The 21,153-nt window shown below is 35.6% G+C and overlaps 1 protein-coding gene across 1 annotated transcript; it reads right to left on the minus strand.

The window, feature by feature from the left end:
• Positions 1–5,446: 5,446 nt before the first annotated feature.
• On the minus strand, positions 5,447–19,664 carry LOC131032291 (ABC transporter G family member 11). Its single transcript, XM_057963223.2, has 11 exons — positions 19,034–19,664; positions 18,843–18,922; positions 17,760–18,049; positions 17,303–17,474; positions 17,054–17,176; positions 16,181–16,321; positions 15,887–16,081; positions 15,692–15,778; positions 6,558–6,830; positions 6,317–6,424; positions 5,447–6,213 (listed from the first exon to the last, which is right to left on the minus strand). The coding sequence occupies exons 1-11, from the start codon at positions 19,299–19,301 to the stop codon at positions 5,875–5,877; spliced, it is 2,076 nt and encodes a 691-aa protein (XP_057819206.2). The 5' UTR covers positions 19,302–19,664; the 3' UTR covers positions 5,447–5,874.
• Between the last annotated feature and the right edge of the window lie 1,489 nt (positions 19,665–21,153).

Genomic DNA, 21,153 nt, shown 5'->3' on the forward strand with positions numbered 1-21,153 from the left:
ACTCACTTAAGAGCCTTGTAACTTGTGGTGGGGCCCATTTGTCCTTTCGGCAAGTTACACTGTAGGAACAGCTATACCCAAGACTACAACTTTCGCTCTCACCTGATTTCTATAGCAGCTCGAAGGATTTACCGCACGAGGTCGTTCCCAAGAGTGACGTGTCTCTTGGCAGGCCTCTCTTAAAAAGAAAAAAAAATTGAGTGTTACTAACACTTTTCTCTTGCACCTAGGACCACGAAAGCCAAGGGAGAGGATAGTGTGTGTTAGAAGTAGGACCACTCGACCAACTTTTTGCACAAGTGTGTCAATCACGAAAAGCACCGGTTCTTTTTAACTTGTCATTGCAATGATTTTCTATCTAATTTGGAGATGTTGCTCCAACAACCATGATGTTCTTTTTAACTTCAAAGGCAATATGTTTAAGTAACTAGGAAAATGAAATCCCGGTCAACTTAATAAAAGGCACGTTTGCTTGAAGTAAATCGCTTTTGCAAAATTGAGACAAGTTGGTTGTGAATTTTATTTGCACCAAAAATTGAAGTGTGGATTGTAAATTTTTGCTTAAGTTTGATGCAAGAAATAAATTTGTCTTGTTGATTTTAAGCACCAAATGAAAAATTAAGCCTAAACTTGCAATAAACAAAGTTTGTTTTGTTCAGTTTTAAGGCACCAAAAACAAATTATCCTAACTGGAAAGAAAAGAAAAGTTGTTTTTGTTCAATTTTTAAAACATCAAAAACAAAATTTTGATTTTGAGAAAGTGAGTTTTAGATCTGCACAAAAAGCAAACAGTTAGTAAAATCCACACCTAAGGGGGGCTTCCACAAGCCTAAAATAAATCAATTTTTCGGTTACAAGGCCTTCCTTACAATGTTCTATTACAATAGCGCTAGTCTGTGTGAAAACAGAAGCGCTAGTTAACCAAAAACACGTTTTACAGAAACAAAAACACTAAAAGAAGAATTTGACATTAAACATAAAAGCGCTAGAACAAACTCAAAAGCGCTAAAATACACACAAAAGCGCTAAAACAAGCACAATAGCGTCAAACTTGAGACAATAGCGGTAGAATAACAAGTTGCAATAGCGCTACAACGCGATCAAAAGCGCTAAAGCGCGACCTGTGTGTCAATTTCAACATTCAAACATGTTAGTTGGTTTTTTTGAAAAGGTTTTGGGTGCTTGAATTCACGTCGGATTCACCAAATGATTCTCTGCAAAAAAGACAGGGTTAGGATAAACAAACATCGAACAAGAAACAAAAAAAGTCAATTGTTAGATGTTAGAAAATCATAAATTAAAAACTATCATAAGCAAGCATATCAAGAAAGACACTACTAAGCAAAAAGAAAGCTTAAGGAATCTACAAAAAGCAACTAAGCTCCTCCAAATGCTCTCTACCATGTTGGTAGCTTCTCCTTCCTTGTTCCTCTCCTCTCCAAGTTCCAGACTAGTGTAGCTCTTAGCAGCTTTTTGCACTATGGATGCTTATGGAGGTTTGAGATTAAAGTATTTGCTCTAAATGTGAATGAAAAGCTAATACTAGATGCTATAGATACTAAGATGATTATTTTAAACCAAAATGACAATTATATGAGTTTATTATGCTAAAATGCTCTCTAGAATTCACTATAGCTTAAATGCATACAAGTTTTCAGAATTATGATTATGAATGCTAAATGCTCGAGGATTTGAAAATGAGGAATGTGAGCTCTATTTATAGGTAAAATGGAACAATGGATGGTTGAGATTGAGTAATCTCAACAAAGGTCAGGATTCACTGATTTGAGATCCATGTGAGGGCTTTCAACCCAATCTCTGGTTGACAAGTGTCAATGTGAGATAGGTTGAGAGGGGAGGGAATAAGCATTAAATGCTTGACATGACCTGAGAGTTAACTTGGGAGTTAAGGTCAAGGTTAAGGTTGGGTTGAGTGAATAAATTCTTTATTCAAAGAATAAAGCTTTTATCCAATGGATAAACTCTTGTGCAAAGGCAAAAGGGATAACCATGGTCAAAACAATAAATGCTTGAGGAGACACATGAGTGCAAGTTGAAATAACCATAAATGGTTATGTAAGAGCCATGAATGGTCATGTAAGAGCCATTAGTGGTTTTGGAAGACTTTGGAGGTTAAATTGTTGAACACACAAAGCATTAAATATTTTTCAAAGACTTTGAAGTCTTTGAGAAGTGACTCCAAGTTGCTTAGGAATGTGACAATAATTAGGGGATGGATTAGGCTAATTAGGATGGGGTTAGAAGAATCTAAAAGGGGGTTTAGGAATGCAAGTGGATTTGGTGGGTGAGGGAAAATGGGATTTTTATTTAAAATAAATTAATTTATTTCAATAATGATGAATACTAAGAGGGGGGGGTGAATTAGTATACCAAAAAACACTGCACTTAAACACTTAAACAATCTAAAGATAAACCGGTAAAACAGTTAAACAGACAGATCGGTTACCTCATATGCAAACCAAAATGCAAATAAAGCATTCACCCACAAAAGCAATACAACCATAACACAAGATATTTGACGTGGAAACCCAAATGGGAAAAACCACGGTGAGATGGAACTCACAAGTCACTATCTGCAGAATAGAAACCAGACCGGTTAAGGTCTTACAATGTTCTTCACCAGAACAGATCCTGTTAGGAATTCCAATCTCTGTTAGGAGATAAGTCCGATCAAGGACTACCTTGCTAGAGGATTTTAGATTCACAAAGGTGAACCACCTTGTTAGAGGATTTTACAAAAGGCTTTTGGGCCTACCCGGTTAAGGGCTACAGACTTGTCAAAGATGTGAGTAATCAACAAGTGTTTGATCTATCTAATAGCACAGACTACTCGGTTAGATCCTTGATAGCTCGTTCTTAATGCACTCCTGCATTACTTCAGTCTTCTACACATTCATATTCTTTCCAACTCCTCAACCACCGTAAACCCTAGCAACAACATAAACCCTTTCGACAACAACCCAAAAAACCCTAGACATGATGTCCTTTTAAAGGAATCTGATTTCATGTCAGTCCAATAGGATTACATTTCAATTTCCTAGGTTCAATGAATCTAGACATACTCAGTAACACGACACAAAAAGCACCGCCAGTGTGTTGGCACCGTCAAACAATCGGTGGATTGGTAACTCATCACAAAATGTCGGTTGGTAACTCATCATAGAGTATTACCAGTTCATACAAAATGCCGGTTACCGGTTAATCAAAAATTAAAACTGGTAAGAATGTGTTATGCCGCTTTGCTCCCTCGTACCACTTGGTATCCACGAACCGCTTGGGGTCAACATGCCGCTTCAGACCAGAAAACACATTCTGCAAAACATCAATAGTCTAAAGACTATAATACAACATACCTACAACATACCGGTTGGAACAAATACCGGTTGTGCTCTAACTCATACATATAAAGAGGATCTTAATGCAAGTGTGTATCCATCAATGACAATCACAACATGAACATAAAAAATGCCAACAAATAAATGCGTGCAAGTTGCATTTGTAGGAAAATGCAAGTGGGGGGGATAAATGATTTAAATAAATGTTTTATTTAATTTATTTAAAAGAGGAATAGGAGATTAAATAAAATAAATATGATTTATTCATTTAATTGATTGTGAATTTGATTGAATTAATTAATTAAAATAAATTGAATAATTTATTTAATTAATAGGAGAATATTTGAAGATAAATTAATTAAATGTTTAATTTAATTAACTGATAGCTAATGGATTTTTAATCAAATAAATAAGAAATATTCATTTAATTAAATGGACAGATTTATGTGTATATAGAAAGATTTTCAGATTCTTGATGTTTAGACAAGTGTTTCCATGCATAAATGATGTCTTTATGACAATCATTCAATTAATGCCAATGGTGAGAAGTATTAAGGCCAATGGTGAGAAGTATTAAGGGCACATGTAAAAGAAGATTTTGCAAAGCAATGGAAAAAGTCTTCCCCCACAAGCAATTGAAAACTAGATCACTGCTGTAAATGGGAAGTGCTATAAAACATAAACTAAAAGTAGGGTTTGAAGGTGGTGACAGATGTAAGTTCTGTCATTGTAACTGAAACCATTGGAAAGATGGTTCTAGGCATTCGGGAGTTGTAATAGCAATGTACTAAATAGACTGGTGATCTAAATGTGTCACTCAATTTAATGGTTACACAATCAGTAGCAATTTTATGCATCCCCTAAAACTAGTTGTTTGATCCCTCGCACCTCCATGGAATAAAGGAAGAACACAAACAATCAGTTGAGTAATACTCAATGACTAAAAAAGATCTAGGTGCAAAGGCACCTAGACTATTACCTGGACTGGATAGAAACGGTAACGCATTATCAAACTGAAGGAGAAGAGGTTGAGAGACAACACAAATGTTGAAGCTTTAAGATGGAGTAGACCTCTGAAGGGAATAGGGCAGCTGCTCAAGTAAAATGAGACTTCCTTTTGATGTTCCATGATGCATGAAGGTTTAAAGTTGCAAGGTGATGATCTAGCAGATTTGAATTTATATGGTGGTAATAGGCATTTGGTTATCAAAGCTTTACTGTTTCGTGTGTTATTAATAGCCTTTGTTTTATGAATAGATTTGCCCTCTTGGTTAATCAGATTTTCATTCATAACAAGGATAAAGCTATCTAGTCAAGAATTCAGAGAGAACTATCTAAAGCGTACAGGAGGATCTTAGCAAATAATAGAGAAACCCAACACTAAACCAAGATTTTTTTTATTTGGAATTTAGGTTGAATAATTCAGAATGCTTGCAAACCACTCATTCTTCATGGCGTGTACATGTTTGTAATATAGCTCTTTAGTAAACTTTATTATACTCAACCATCTGCCAGTTCTGGTAGGAAGGGAAAACTGAACGATTAGACCAAGATCTTTGGCCAATCTGGACATCAAATGAATAGCTACTGCTTTTATCTTTCCTTTTGGCACCTCCAAGCCGAAACCAAGTGCACGCATGTATGAGGTCTCATTTTATACAATTGATCATAAAAACATAATGAACTTAATAAAAATTCCATGCAACAGAACCGAATATGATTTTATCTCTTAAAATATTTTTTTCGTATTCACCACTCTTAAATATCATACAGTTTGACAGTCAAAGATCAATTTGATAACCAAAAATGGGTCAAATATTCATCATTTTTTGATATAGAGAAGATGTGAAATTGCTAATAACTGTTTGATTATTTAGACAATGTTTAAATGAAATAATATATACATTTTGACAGTCAGAGATCGATTTGATAAATAAAAATAGATAGAATATTTACCACTTTTTGATATAGATGAAATTAATAACTGTTTGATTATTGAATCAGATGATGTTTAAATGAAATAAGACTGGATTGGCTACTCTTAAATATCATACAGTTAAATAGTCAAAGATCAATTTGATAAATAAAAATAGGTCCAATATTTACCACTTTTTAATATTAAAAAAAATATAAAATTGTAAATAACTGTTTGACCGTTGAACCAGATGATGTTCAAATAAAGTAAGACTGAATTTACCACTGCTCAGAGAGGATTTTAGAAACTTTAACGCCATGATATTTTACAAATATAGTATCCTGATACATAATACACAGTATCCTGATGCATAAAACAAACGTAAGGTTTGCTTGTTTACATAATAATGGTGTCCAAACAATTTTCCATCTTTGCAAACCTGCAGGGGCTTGGATTGTGAAAATATCAATATTGAAAGGTTACATTGTTATCTGATGCATCAACAATTCATTTGTTCCAGCTTTATTTTTAAGATATTTGAGCAAACGCTAAAAATAAATAAAAAATATCTAAAATATACTCTCAATGCTCATGCTCACTCATTTAGCGAAAGGGGGAGCGGAATGGAGAAAAGTTTTGGGTTTGGGCAGACAGGGGAGGCGCTTGAGATGTAAGTGATGGCATTCTTTTTAGGCGTTTTACAGCATACTTGTTGAATAATCCACGAATAAAAGGAGTGATTTTTTCGTTAAATTTCAATATAACCAAAAACAGGAGTCTGTATACTGCTATATTGAGGAAAACTATGGCCAAGTCCCACCACTTAGAACGATTCAGGCTCAAGTCAAACACGTTCTCAATTATGTACTCGCCGTTAAGTTTCATGCCTCCAGGTACTAGTGAATCGAATTCAAGGCCAAGGAAGTCATTTTTGTAGCTACCCTGCATCATTTTATTTCAAAACCTGTATTAGGTCTATATTTATATTGAAAATTAAGAGGTTTAAATCATTTTAAGATGGAATATTTTGTTCTGAAAGATGTACCTGCAAACCCCATGAACCATAACTTATGTAGGATATTGGATAGCGCCAGACAGGCTTAGGAAGGTCATTTAATAGACGAAAGAACCCAGAAGTCATCATCATAATTCCCTGCAAATATATCAGACGAGAAACAACCATACAAGTTTAAAAAGTAAGAGCAATCTAATCATCTCCAACGAGCGTTGAAAAGATAATTTCATATAAATCTATGAATAAAAGTATACTATAATTTGTTGCTTACCATGATACCAGCTCCTGTTACTATCCCCATCAGGAAGTTGGGGACCAAAGAAGCCACGACCATCATGAGGCTTTCTACCACAGCAATGGTTCCAAAGAGATCCAGAATGAAGTATGCATAGTGGATAAAGCCTGGATGCAGCTTCACCATGTAATAGACAATGGTTCCAGAAAAGCCTGCCACCATTACTAAATATGGAAACGAAGATAAAAAGTTTGCAATGACAAATACTGCAACTCCGTAGTGTCCATTGAGCCTTTCCCGGTGGAATACCTGTATAGGATATTCAAGTTTGTCAGCATAGAGCTTTAACCAGCTAAATATATTGTAGAAAGTTTGTTCTCTTACATTTCTGTTTTGCAACTCACGCAACCACCAATTTGAATGAATTTTGAATTTTTTTGGAGGATAATTTTTATCAAAACCTCCAGAGCTATCAAACGGACGGCATGCAGATATTATCATATAACTAAATATAATCATATATTTTACAATAAAACATAAGAAATTCTGGTAATTGATTTCCATTTTATAAATAAAAAATTGTCTTTTAGCACCCCCGTTTTGAATAATGTAAATATGAATTTTATTCAGAAGTCTATTTTCTTTTGATTAAATGTGAAGCAGATTTTGAAGGGCACCCAAAACCCTTCACAAAATGCTAACAGGATAATCATAGCAAAACAACAACAAACCAAAAGCTTACAGTGAGCCACCAAAAAAAGCCACAGCAACAAGGAATGAAACACAATGGATCAGACCTTAAGACAAGAAAAGCCCCAGCAAAACCAAACAGCAGAGCAATAGCACAAACAGCCCTTTAAAGGCCCCAGCAAAACAACAGCACAAACAGCCACACCAATCAAGGAGTTCTGAAATGAAATTTGGCCCAATGGGTCATTCTACGATTCTTTGAAGAGTCAATCTCATCCACCAAATCTGGGATGATTTAATCCTTGAGGGGGTGGATGATTTAATCCTTGAGGGGGCTCCCCTCAAGACCTCAATAGAATCCTCAACATCCAAACCCTTATTAGGAGTCAAAGAGGAATCTTGAACCAAAGGGCTCACAGCATCTTGCTTGTCCCTTAGGGGAGACCCCTTAGAATTTTTTGTGAGTCTTAGAATTTTTTGTCCTTGAGGGGGCTCCCCTCAAGACCTCAATAGAATCCTCAACATCCAAACCCTTATTAGGAGTCAAAGAGGAATCTTGAACCAAAGGGCTCGCAGCATCTTGATTGTCCCTTAGGGGAGACCCCTTAGAATTTTTTGTGAGTCTTAAAAGTCCAAATCATTCCCTTCAATATAAGTGTTCCTAGGGGAAAGGAAAGGAAGGGTATCTTTGTAAACGTTACATGAGTGGGAAAAATGTTCAACTTAGATTTTTCTGTGGGGCTTACACTAGGGAAGTCCAAAATATTCCATTCAATACAAGTCTTCCTAGGAAAAGGAAGGGTATCTCAGTAAACCTGATACGAGTGCAAAAAATGTTCAACTCTATGGCAATGAAAGCACGCCAAAGAGGAAAACTCAAAAGTGAATAATCTGCTCCCAAACATCCAATTTGGAATGTATCTTAATAGGTTTTAGTAGAAGATTACCAATCTCAACACACACAAAATCTTGCAACAACTAAATATTACATGTCTTTCGTGCAAGAACATTAGCAATACCTCAAAAGACCTTTTCATGCCAGTATTCCAGAGGAAGCACTGGGAGCCTTACCCAACTAGAGACCCAGTTGAATTTTTCCTTGGATGCTTCAAATCCAACAGTCCTCCTTTTCATAAAAATGGATAGGTTTACCAAAGAACCAAGACCCACCAAGTATAACACCCTTGCTCTCCTCAAGGTTTTGGAAAGAGAATAGAAAGAACCCATTAGGCATAGCAGCCACCTGCAACCGACCAATGACAGTCCATCTCTTCCAAGCCCAGCTATGAACAGAGTCTATATTCAGATGAAACTTTGAGAACCTCCCAATGAGAGCATTCTCCATGGAAGCAAAAATCTGAGGGACAAGAGCCAATTGGGGCAAGGACATCCCATTAAGGATTAGGTACAGCCACACCAGGTAAAGGCTCCACAGAAGTAAAACCACCCATCTTAGGATCAACCAAAGGATCATTGAGCAACCCATCAAACTGTTGGAAGTGAAACACCCTTGCACCTGCTCACAAAAGAGGAGTTGAGTGATAGAATCACCCTTTGAGATTGCAAACAATCTACAGCGAACTCCATCGCTGTGACAATTGCACATGAAACTAGTTCTTTTTCCTCTTCTTCCAGCATCTCATCGGAACAACTGTCACACTCCTCCTGCATCTTTACTTACCACTCTTCGCTCCTCTCATGGATTGGCATCCACCATGCGCCGTCCACCTCCACCAATGGTTCTCTCCTCTCTTTGTTTCCTTCATGGGATACAACCCACCATCACCTGATGTCCTCCACCAAATATCCTCTCCAATCTTCCCCTCTTTCACAAATTTGAATCCACCACAAACTGACCACCTCCACCAAGTTTCACCTGCACAATCTTTCACAACTTCCACATACTCATGCAACATTTGTATTCCACCTTGTCATTTCACTATCCTCCTTTCTACTCACTTCAAAACAAAAATACATCTTAAATTCTTTGTTACAAAATTTATAAAACTTTACCTCCTCATCAAGCTTCTCAAATTTGACTTCAACAAAGTTATCAACTATTGCAATTATGTCCTCTACCTTTTCTCTCATTCACATGAAAGAAATCGATAAGATTTGACTCAACCTCACCTTTTGTGGCAACCCTTGTCTTACCTAGAATGAATTCATCCCTTTGTTTGCCAACTGCTTCAATACACATCAACAAGTCATCTTTTTCAACTTCTTGTTTAGCTTTAGCAAAATCAACATGTTCCCCTCTCAAACTACAATATCTTCCTTCTTCTCAAATTCGCCTTCCAAGAAGCGATTGATTCTTCTATTCTTCTCTTTCAAGATGACATCCTCATCTTCATTAATCTGCTCATCAAACAAGGGACCCTCGAAGTGCATCATCTTAGCTTCCACATCTTGAGTATCTTCTTGGCTTGTCACAAAAACTACTATGTCTTCTATACCTTTACCTTCAAGTATTTCTTCAATCACACCTTCATCTTCAAACCTATGACTAAATATGATGTCACTATCGCTCTCTATTGCACTGCTCAAATCTGCAACACTTGATGTTGTTACCTCTTCAAGATAACTCTCACTTTGCTCTTCAGGTTCATCAATCTCTTCATATTCATCCTCTTCTTCTTCTTCTTTGGTTTCACATACATGACGCTCTTTTGCATCTTCTTTCTTTCCTGCAATCGAAACATCATTAGAATAATAAAAATCACCATCACCTCTTTTGTGATGAAGGGCTCTTCTCCTTTCCAACTCTTCATCTATTTCTTTCACCTGTTTCTTCAACTCTATCATTCCAACTCTTATTTCTTCTTGCTCTCTCTCTCTCTCTCTCATTTTCCAAAGTCTCTCTCTAATTTTCCTTCAAGTCCAGGAATCCTAAGAATCCATCTAATGACAAAAGGCCTCTTTTTCTTTCTCTTTTCCATTCTCAAGGCCTCACAAAGCATCATCACAAATCTTCAAACCTTCAGTCTCGCACATGTAAACTGCCTCACATTCAGCATCTGTTTACACCCACAAAATCCTCAACTCCTCAAACCCTCAAAAAAAAAAATTCTTGCAAGTTGCATGTACACATGCAACAAATCTCTCACACTCCAAACCCTCAGGTTTTGGTGCAAACTGCCTCCAATTGGCGCTTCTACCTGCACACTCAAGAACTCCAGCTCTAATACCACTGATGCATTGGACACCTACTCTTGCCACACCAACTCACAATCAAATTTTATGGATTGCAACAATATGAAAATAATCTTATTCATTCAACCACTACATTCTAATCTGCAAAGATTATAATTACATTTGGGCCATCATTGGCCTCTCAAACTACTCTCCCTTACACTCTCTCAAGCTCTCGGTTTCTCCTCACTTCACAATGCCTTGTGCTTTTTAGCAGTCTCTAACCATACAAGCCGCGCCTCTTCTTTTCTCTCTGTCAGACTGCCACACCACATTCATCCACATTTCTCCCTGCTGTTTATTAACCAAAATTTCACATGCTTTGATCCCACGCAGCTACTCAATCACACCTGGCTACGCACCCCATGCCTCTCTTCTATGCAGACCAATACTCACGTCACCACGAAGCCATCCCACAACGCCTGGCCTTGGGTCGAACACCTCTGACCCCAAAGTTCCCCCTCTATTCCCCATGATCAAAATATGAGCCGACACCTATATCCTTCTTAGATAGAATTCTTTCATCTACCCATTGGTTTCTCCTTCCTTTAATGCAGCCATTACACCCCACACTCTTTCTTTTTATCCACTACTCTGTCATCAATTCTTATTTTGAATGCATTTTGACTCTACTCCATTTCATTTCCAACATCCGTCGATGGCATGAATAGAAGTTTTAAAGCCTTTCCGATATCATCACCTTATATTCCTCCTCAATCCGTTACGTTCTCATAGTTGATTGGTTTTCAAATTGAAAAGAAGTCAAATCTGCAACCTCTTCAATGCCTTTTCCAATCATAGCTTTTCATCATCTTTCCCCTTCCTTCTGTTACACATTCTTCTTGAGACTTTCAGATTTTTTTTCTTGTGCGTTACTCTTCCTCTGCAGTCACCACACGAGTCTTCCCCTGCCTATCATGTGGTAGGATGCTCCTGCATCAGAAGTGCATACTCAGGCATTTTTGTCTATTTGTTTTGTTCTTATTTTAGTTTTGTCAATAATTGTGTCGTTCTGGAATTTAATTTAGCACATTTTCGTACACAAGCTGACTGAACTTTGCTCTATCCCACCTTCTTACCTTATTCAACCCATGGTCCAGGCTTATTTCAAATCTTATCTATTTGCCACCATGGCTAGAATTGAAGTTGGCCAGAATTGCAGCTGCAGCAGCTGCGATTCTATCTCCTAGATAAAATCATTGGCACGATCATGTCTACCTTTTTCAAATCCCAATTTCATTTTCCTAATCCAACTCCCATCCAAAATTGAACTGTTGTGTTTTAGCCTGAGCATGAAATCTTTCAAACTAGCAGCTAGGATTGCATGTATGAAGGCAAGCACCTTGGACATTTTAAAGTATCAAATAGCATTCATTTAAATAAACCTAGAGCATTCTAAGAGAATTCAGATCAGAGTAAACCTAATTTTGGAATAGCACCCTGTATCATACATCATGCAGTTTGTGTACACTGAATCTTGTTACACAAATTGCAGAAACAACAAACAAAAGGGCTTGACATAGGCTCAAGGAAGCCTAAAACTTCAATACTAACAAAGCAAGCCCTCAAAGGTGTTCTTGTGTTCTTTAACACTATCTTTAGCAAAATCCAGTTCTTGCATCAGAGACAAAATAATTGGGATCAGTCATTTGACAGAGACAAGATCACAGCAGGGAGGACACAATTACAGAAGAGAAAGATAGAATTGCAGTGGGGCTCACATCTAGTCACAGTCCAGGAACTAGAGATTTATCTACTTAAAAATTGGCATTTCATGTCCGATTTTTTCAATCAGGGAACAATTTAGGAGTGCATCTACAGTCTAATTTCATCACATCCACTACCATTGTTGTCAAAAACCTAAGCAATCCCTATACTCTCATTTAATTTTTCCATTACTTGTCATGTTAGTGACTCAGCTCAATTATGTTTGTCTAAAATCTGATTTGAGTGTGTGCATTAGTCCTTTTAATGCTTTAGATTAATATAATTTTATTTAATTTTAGAAGACAATACATTTTATTTATCTTCATCAGGGAAAACCCATTTAATTGAACCGCTCTACTTTTCTTATATAGTTTCCCTTTTTATGAATTTTTCAGATCTGATACTTTGATTTTCTGATTTTCTATATCAGATCTGAACATTCTTTTGTTTTGATTCCCTTATCTCTTTCGATCTTTGATTTGTGTACCCCAATCGCAAACAATCTATCACCTTCGGCTTAGGAGGAGGCCAAGGTTAAACACAACAATGGCCTTGAACCATGGATAAGAGGGGTATTGCTCATAGTAAGCAAATGCTCACATTGATATTAATACGAATCCCGCTGGTCTAGTTGATGCCCTTTAAAGCACTGCCATGACGAAATCAATGAATGTAAGTGCTTCAAGGAAAAGGCCAAAAGTTAAGTTCAGCAATCTATCCTAATGATACATCCATCCATCCACATTTTCAAGCTTACTCCTCTATTGTCCACTCTCAAACCTCATCTCCTACATTTTCCATCCCAGTGCTACTTCTCCATGTTCACTTCTCATCCACCCTCCATAACTCCCACTGCGACTAATCCTCTCACAGTTCCTATTCTCACATCCAATGCCATCGTTCCGCCATTCCCCAACCCATCTATACACCCAATCATTATATATGTGCCCACTTCCAAGTTTACTTCCACCAACCATTCCTTCTCCATTGACACTATTATTACGAGGCTGGTAAAATGCAAACTGTGATACACATTTGAAACTCTTTTTCAAAAAGCATTGAATGATTACAATTCTTGAGTCGCTTTACTCATTGCCTCATGGTTTGATACACTCATATTTGGAATCAGCTAATGCCTTTGTGCAACATTTCAATGTTCATATTGGCCTTAAACTGACTCTCCGATTTGCTCGAATGCAGACAAGGATTCAATGAAAGAACTAATGATTACGTCATTCATTTTCAATCCTTGTCCACCAAAATGCATTACCAAATAACAGCTGATGGGCTTCACAGATTTCCATTAAAAATCTACTTCCTACCATTCAAGAAAATATGTACTTAAAGCTACATGACATTTATATGGAATTGCGTGCAAAAGTTGAAATATTGCGAGAGTTAAAATCTCAATGGAAGAAAATGCATTCAAATATGGTTCTTCACATCCTCCCTCAAACCCATCATATCATTCTAAGTAGCAAATACCATCTTCCACGGACTCTAATGTCATCTCTATTAAGTAAATATTCACCAAGCTTCATGATCCCCTCCATGCAGCAGTAATATTGCAACATTTGTTAGGGGCTAACATGGTAACTCTACCTCCTATTCAACCTATAAATACATCCATTTGCATGCCAAAAGGTCATAATACAAAAGTGTTCGTACTTATCAAAGAAAAGGGACATGACACTTGCAAATGTGTGGATCTATGAGAAAAAATCCAAGATATGGTTCATAATAATATGATTCATGTGGAAGGTGTAAACAATGGGACTGACCATTTCATCTCTCCTCCTAATCAAAACTTTCAAATCTACACTAACCGTTCTCCAACCATACCCAATCTAATTATTTGAATCTCACCATGGAAGATGTACATGAAGAAAACTAACTTAATAAACCATCTCTTGGTTTTGATGACTTTATGGGAATACAATCTAAACAGACCACTCCATCCATTCCACTTATTAATAATGCATACCACAAACCTCTTTATATTATTAAGATTAACCTAACAAAAATGATTAAGATATTTGGAGCTAGAGAAGACAACCAATATTATTGTTATATATATATATATATATATATAGTTGATCTTCCACCTGGCATTCTGAAATTTCAGATATTATATATTCTCTTAGAGTAACTAACAATAAAATAAAATATTAGAAAATATTTTGAAAAAATTATTACATAAAGTTACCTTTGACAAGCAAATAAATTTATCTTGAAAAACCTCCACCACGCCTTTGCCCTTCCCTTCCATGTTTTATATGGCGAAAGTGCATGAGGATTGGTTTGCTGCAAGCTTTGTAATGAGGTCAAACATAAGAGGAGCTATATTTGAAAAGCAAACAAAAAGGGTTCCTCTTTTCTATTGAGAAGTTCCATATATCCTAGAATATTAATTTTTTTTAAAAAAGCATTTTACTAAAAAGATCTGTCTTAAAATCATGTTTGTGTGAGACTTGCTTATGTAAGATTATACTAGGCAAAGATAAAAGATCCTCACTGAATGGTAATTGAGTAAAAGAATTAAAAATCTGACCTCTAGACTGACTGTTAAACAGTTATTCTTATGCAGGGTCTGTTGAAATGGTAGCTTCGACCAGTATCTTTCTAAGTCGACTTAGTCAACTAACCGTCTACATTGGCCTAACCAGCCTTAGATAATTTAGTGTAACCGATTAGTTAGAATAAAATAATAATTGAAATATATTATAAATGAATCGGTTAACATGAGAATTGATGCAATGATAAACACATTAACTAACTATTATCATTAGACGTGTTGATCTATACAAAACCGATCCAAGGGGGGAGACGTGATGTTTGAAGAAAGTTGTGATGATTGGAAAGGCAATCTTATTATATATATAGAATCGGTCTCTCCCTCCATTGCAGATCGATGATTAGAAGATAAAAAGGATATAAATACATCTACACATCTAGCATATAGGATTTATCCAGCACTAACAGCAGGTCGTGTTAGCTATACATCGAATTGAAGGCCCAGGCAGATTACGTATTTCACTGCAGATCGTGTTCTTTGTTCTGTGAAATCTCTGTCATCTCCCAGTCTGCATCACACAAACTACAATCAGATTGAGTTCGCCCATTGTGGCGTGATTTCTCTGTATACTAGCAGATCATCATTAATAGGGCAGATCGAACTCATAGTTTGAACTGTGTTGATACTGTCCTAAGAGGTGAAACTAATTCATTGGCAAATAATTTTTTAAATATAATCTGATCACCAAAAACTTAACAGGATCATGAGTCAATCCTTTGAAGTTTGAAACTATTCATACTCCATTCTCCCTTCTAACTGCCAAATTTAAAAAATTCATGTCCTTTAACCAATTATCAACTCTTATAAATTATTTATAATAACTGAAATGCTGTACATTGCAACCAAGTTTGTGTCTCTTCAAAATAGACATCTTGGTAGATTGGTAGTTGTACTGGGTGGGTTTGTGTGCTATTTTGTGGGTAAATGAGATCTATCTGTTGCATATGGTAGCTGTACAGTATTTCAGCAATGAGTGTCGGTATGCAGTGCAGTTCAGAAATCATACCTTCATATCCTCTATGAATGAAGGAAACCCTCCAATTGACATGAAGGTCATGAAACCAGATACAAAGGCACCACAGGAGCTTCTAGCCTGTCAGAACAGAATTAAACCAGGAAAATACAATTGAACAAACTACTTTAAGGATAGGCCCATGGAGAATATATTATAAGCAGACAACTTTGAAAAAGAAATGTTCACCAGGATGGCTGTGTATCCAGTTCCAACATCAAAATAGATGGTTCCAACGCAAAGTGCCACCAAAATATATATTATTACTCTCAACCAATAATAACCAATATCTCTGGTCATATTAATAAAGGATCTTGTAGTCAAAGCTATGCATTGCACCCAGAAGGAAGCCTGACTGCCTTTGGATTCTATAACTGTTCCTTTCTGCATAAATGAGAAAACAAATATGATAAGCATAATGAAAAGAGATATATCAGATCAGTGCTTGGTACATAGGGGAGAAAAGTTCGAAAGCAAACTTACAGTCTGTGAGATTTCATGAACCTTTGCTGCAGCTATCATAGCATACTCAGATGACTGGTAAGCATCAGTCAAGATTCTTATAGCTTGAGTAGAATTTATCTTGAGTAGAGGGTCTTTTTCTGCTACCTCATCCATTATCTCCTGTACCAAAAACACAAAGGCACTGAACATGTGAAGCTGATAACAATCCTAGCTAGATGTATAAAATTTATGGAGTATACCCATCTAGTTTTAGTATTTACAAGAAAAATTGGAACCTAAGTATGTTTAAAATTAATACAACAAAAGAGATGAAAACTCCAATATGAATCAGAATGGTTGATCAAGCACAATGCTTGTTAGATTTTATGCAAACTTGCAGCAAGCTAAGTGAGCTTGACTGTTCAAAAACTCTATAATCTAAGTATTAGTAATCTAGTATAATGAAAATTTCAGGTATTTTAACAATTAAGAGATGGAAGCTCGAAAATTAATGGTTGAGAAGGCACAAGACTTGCTTAGGTTTTTTGAAATGGTATAGCAGTACCGTACATATTAGTAGGAAGGATCATAGGCTTCCCTACATATTAGTACAAGGAAAATTGGAAATTCCAAGTGCTTAAACAATGAAAGAGATGGAAGCTCTAGAGTGAATGGTTGATAAATCAAGATGTTTCCTTTTTTCAAACAGGAAAAGCAAGCTAAGATTGCTTGACTGTGGGGAAAACTGTATAATTAACGTGCTTGAGTTGGAATTGTACTGGGGTTTGCTTTGTTGATTGGGAGAATTAGGTGAAAGTCAAAACCAACATTTAATCTTTGTTATGATATATGTGATTACTTCATGTACTTGAAGAGATTAAGCAAAGAGCACAGCATAGTAAAAGTAATTACAGTCAGTCTGAAGGATCCCCTGAGTACATCTTTCACTTTATCAAAATCCGCATTAATGCAACGAAGGAAATGATCGGCTGGGTTTCGATTTCTTGGACAAGTGAAGCCTACTTGTGCAAAAAACTGCCCAAAACATAAAGTCACCTGTGAGTACCGGAGTAGTATAGGCAAATAATGACTCAGAGATCATCAACAAATTAAAGCATTGCAAAATATATATGAAATGCCAATAGAGGAATGTAGAATCACCTCCTGGGCCATTTTTGCATCACCAAAATATACAGCTTGTCCAGAGGAAAGAAGGCACAACTGGTCAAAAAGTTCAAACACTTCACTGCTGGGTTGATGGATGGAAGCTATCACAGTTCTGCCATCTAGTGCTAAGTTCCTGAGAGCTTCCACCACAAAAAATGCAGAAGCACTTCACAAAAACAATTGAAGGTGTCAGTAATTGTAATCAGCATAAATGCAATTATAAATTTAGCATCAGAAAGACTCTCTATGACCTATGGAATTATTTGCCTATACTAGAGAAATGTTTACACAGGGTCTAAACAAAATTTTAAAAATATGGGAATTCGGAGGTTTGTTAGTTCTTCATAATCTTCTTTACAACTTCACATAGCATCCACCATTTTCTAAAAGTGATCTGGCAGAGGTTTAAAGATTAAACGGGCAGATTGTTTATAAGCCTTCTACTTATTACCTATCTAATCCACTTGTGGGCTCATCAAGGAAGAGAAGGCGAGGACGCATCAATATCTCCAAGGCAATGCTAACTCTTCTCTTTTCTCCTCCGCTTATGCCTCTCAGATGCCAGTTGCCGATAGGTCGGTCTGCACAATCTTGCAGGCCCATCTCTAAAATAGTATCTTCAACTATGGCCTTTTTTTCTTCCCTAGACAATTTATTAGAAAGCCTCAGATTGGCAGAGTAATAGATTGATTCCCTCACTGTCAATGTTCCGATCAAAACATCTTCCTGAGTCACATATGCCTGCAAAAGAAGAGTTATAATTATAGCCACTGCCAACCATACCAATTGTTCAACCCAAAGTATTATGTCCAATAGTTAAGGTTGAAAATGCTCACAACCACATAGGTACACTCAGCTACTTTAAAAATCATTTTAAAAAAAAAATTGTTAGATTCATTATAATAAGTTCTTCAGACCAGACCACTAAAACAAATAGATACACCTCTATCAGCTACTCTTAACATCATAGAAACAAAGTGACAAACTGATTTTTCTGATTTTGGGAAGTCCTTGAGACCAAACCAACTTGTGAACACCTAAACAGATGGATACATTTATTTAAGTCATCCAAACCAGTGTAACTGTACATCATATCAACAATCTATACAAATGATACATCTATATGCAGTGGCTCTAATGGTAACCATTCAAATTCATGATATGGGTTTTGTGAATAACTACTTGTAAAAGATGGGTAATGAAGTTGGAATCAATATTAATAGATAATTCATTTCTAATTCATGAAATTACAATATAAATTCATTGCAGAAAATACCATATTTGTATTCTCCCACAAGATCTTGTGCCCAACGTTTTTAATTATTATTATAATTCAAAGAAATTGATGCACTATGATAAATACTCCATACCGATTTCCAATCATCTTACCAACTAGATACACACATATATTTTGGGTAGTAGTTCAGACTGATTTGGCTTCAACAAGGCTAAAAACCAGTTCATCTCTGTCTCATGACATTTTTTTGAACTCTCAACATATGGTTGGAGTTTCTAATTTATAAGTTTTACTTACAGCTGATCCATAAGTGAGCTTTCTCTTTCGCCCATTGACTAGAATTTTCCCAGACATCACCGCATTCTTCGCCAGTCTCCCTGGTAAGCATTCCAACAACAGTAATCTACTCATTCATATCATTGAACCCAAAATAGAAGAAGAAGAAACACTTGTGGGCATTTAGATTTTATTTTCTTAATCGTGTTTACCTGCCAAGGAATCAATAAGGGTGGATTTTCCTGATCCAGAAGGCCCCATTACAGCCATAATATGTCCAGGCTCTGCATATCCAGTCAATCCTCTCAGCAGCCTCTTTGAGTCCCCTTTGGCATCTGTTGCAGTAACAGTCAAGTCGACCCATGTTAGATATGCAGAAAGAGATCCTATCTCTGCTGCATTGGCTGTGTTCTTCCACAAAGTTTGGCTGAGAGGACTGATTGAAGCCTGTACAGGTGGTGCAGTTGATTGAATCTCCATGGCTGCTGAAAGCAACACCAACTCGGCCTATGATATTATAATTAGCATGGAATATCAAGTCAAACTGCCATGAAATGTATCTGCAAATCTGAAAATGGCAGAGAGATGCACATAAACCAAGAGCAGGTGAATCATGTGCATTCATTACCATCCAGTGAGTTTGGTGGTGTGTTGGGTTTCTCTTCAATAGGTTCATCGGACTATCGTTGTTGCCTTTTAAAATATGTCACATCACTTTGTAAAATAATACCAACCATTCAAGGGATTTTATGATTTGCATGTTGTTCTCATAAATGGAGGAATTGCACAGCTATCAAAGGACTGACATTAAATTCAAGTCATAGGCGAAAATTTATCCCCCTGCAACGTCTTGGGAAATGTCTTCCTCATAATTTCGACGTAGGAGGGCTGCATATGTAATCGTTATCCAATTTTTTATATTTAAAACAGGTTATATAGGTATTTATCATTTCTGCGTGGCTAACTCTTAACCAGAAAGCATGTTGTTAAATTGAGGAGTTGTGTTGTGCAACAACCTCCCTGAACTTTACTCATTTGGGTAATGGAGGTTGATGGGTATTTAATAAATTCTTTTGACTTTCTTTCTTTAGAGTTGAGTATAAGTTTGAAAATAAATACAACCATTCTTAATATATCTTTTTATCAATTGTTATTTACATTGGAAAGTTAAAAAGTATAGTAGAAAAGCATTTGATTTAATGACAAAGTTCATATTGTAGCATTTAGAAGATGCTGAATTTAAATCTTCTTCAATACAAAAATAAAAAATATAACTTTTAAAAAGATTAGTTTACTAATTAATAAAATTAAAAAATTATAAGAAAAAAGACGACCATTATAAAAATATAAAGAAAAAATAGATTATATTATATATATAAGAGCAATAAGTGAAATTTTAAGTTTATGTGAGAGGAGGGTCTCTTCTAAATCTATTTTTTCATATAATATCAATTTTGATATCTATTGTATAAAATAATTTTAAAGTTTAAAATTTTATTATTTTATTATTTTTTTTAATAATTTAACATAATTTCTTGGTGATTTTGAGATTACTTGGAAATTATAAAAGGTATCTCTTAAATTCACATTTTTCTTTAATATCAATTTTAGTGTATTTCTATAAGATTATTTTGAAGTTTTAAAATTTAATGTGACATAAATTTTATCAATAAATTATTTAAATTGATATGCCTAGATTTCCATAAAAAATAAAGGTTCAAATTAATAATAATTTTTCTTTACAATCTTTTCTTAGTGTAATAAAAAAATTCAACATTTAGGTCTTATTAAATAAGACATTGTAAAGAAATTCTATTAAAATTAAGTTTATATTTTCTTTCTAGATGAAAATAAAATCAACCAAACTATCCATGTGTCTACACTATTTGCTAGAAATACAAAAGACAACATTCAATATGGACATAAATAATCTACTTCTATATAATAAAGAATAATGAGCTTCGTTATTATTATATATTTGTTTTTTATTTAATTTTCACACTTGTGCTAGCAATAATTGTAATTGTAATGGTGGAATTTGCATACTAATGTCATTTTTCATTTAATTTTCTACCTATTTAGAGAGAGTAGATTAATACATGTTCATATCAAAAATGGTGCAACCTTATTTGAAGTGGGTCTTACTTCCCTAACCTTTTACCTATCTCCATATATTTGCATATACCTTATCTATAGATGTATGCTCTCGCATGCATACATTCAATAATTATGTCAATTCATGCATGTATCCCAATACATATGTTACGTATCTTAAGCTAACTATTTCTATGTCCTAGGTCACTATCACAAGCGTGGAGTCAACCCTATAGTC

This window comes from Cryptomeria japonica, chromosome 8 (assembly GCF_030272615.1).
Source record: "Cryptomeria japonica chromosome 8, Sugi_1.0, whole genome shotgun sequence".
Lineage (NCBI taxonomy): Eukaryota > Viridiplantae > Streptophyta > Pinopsida > Cupressales > Cupressaceae > Cryptomeria > Cryptomeria japonica.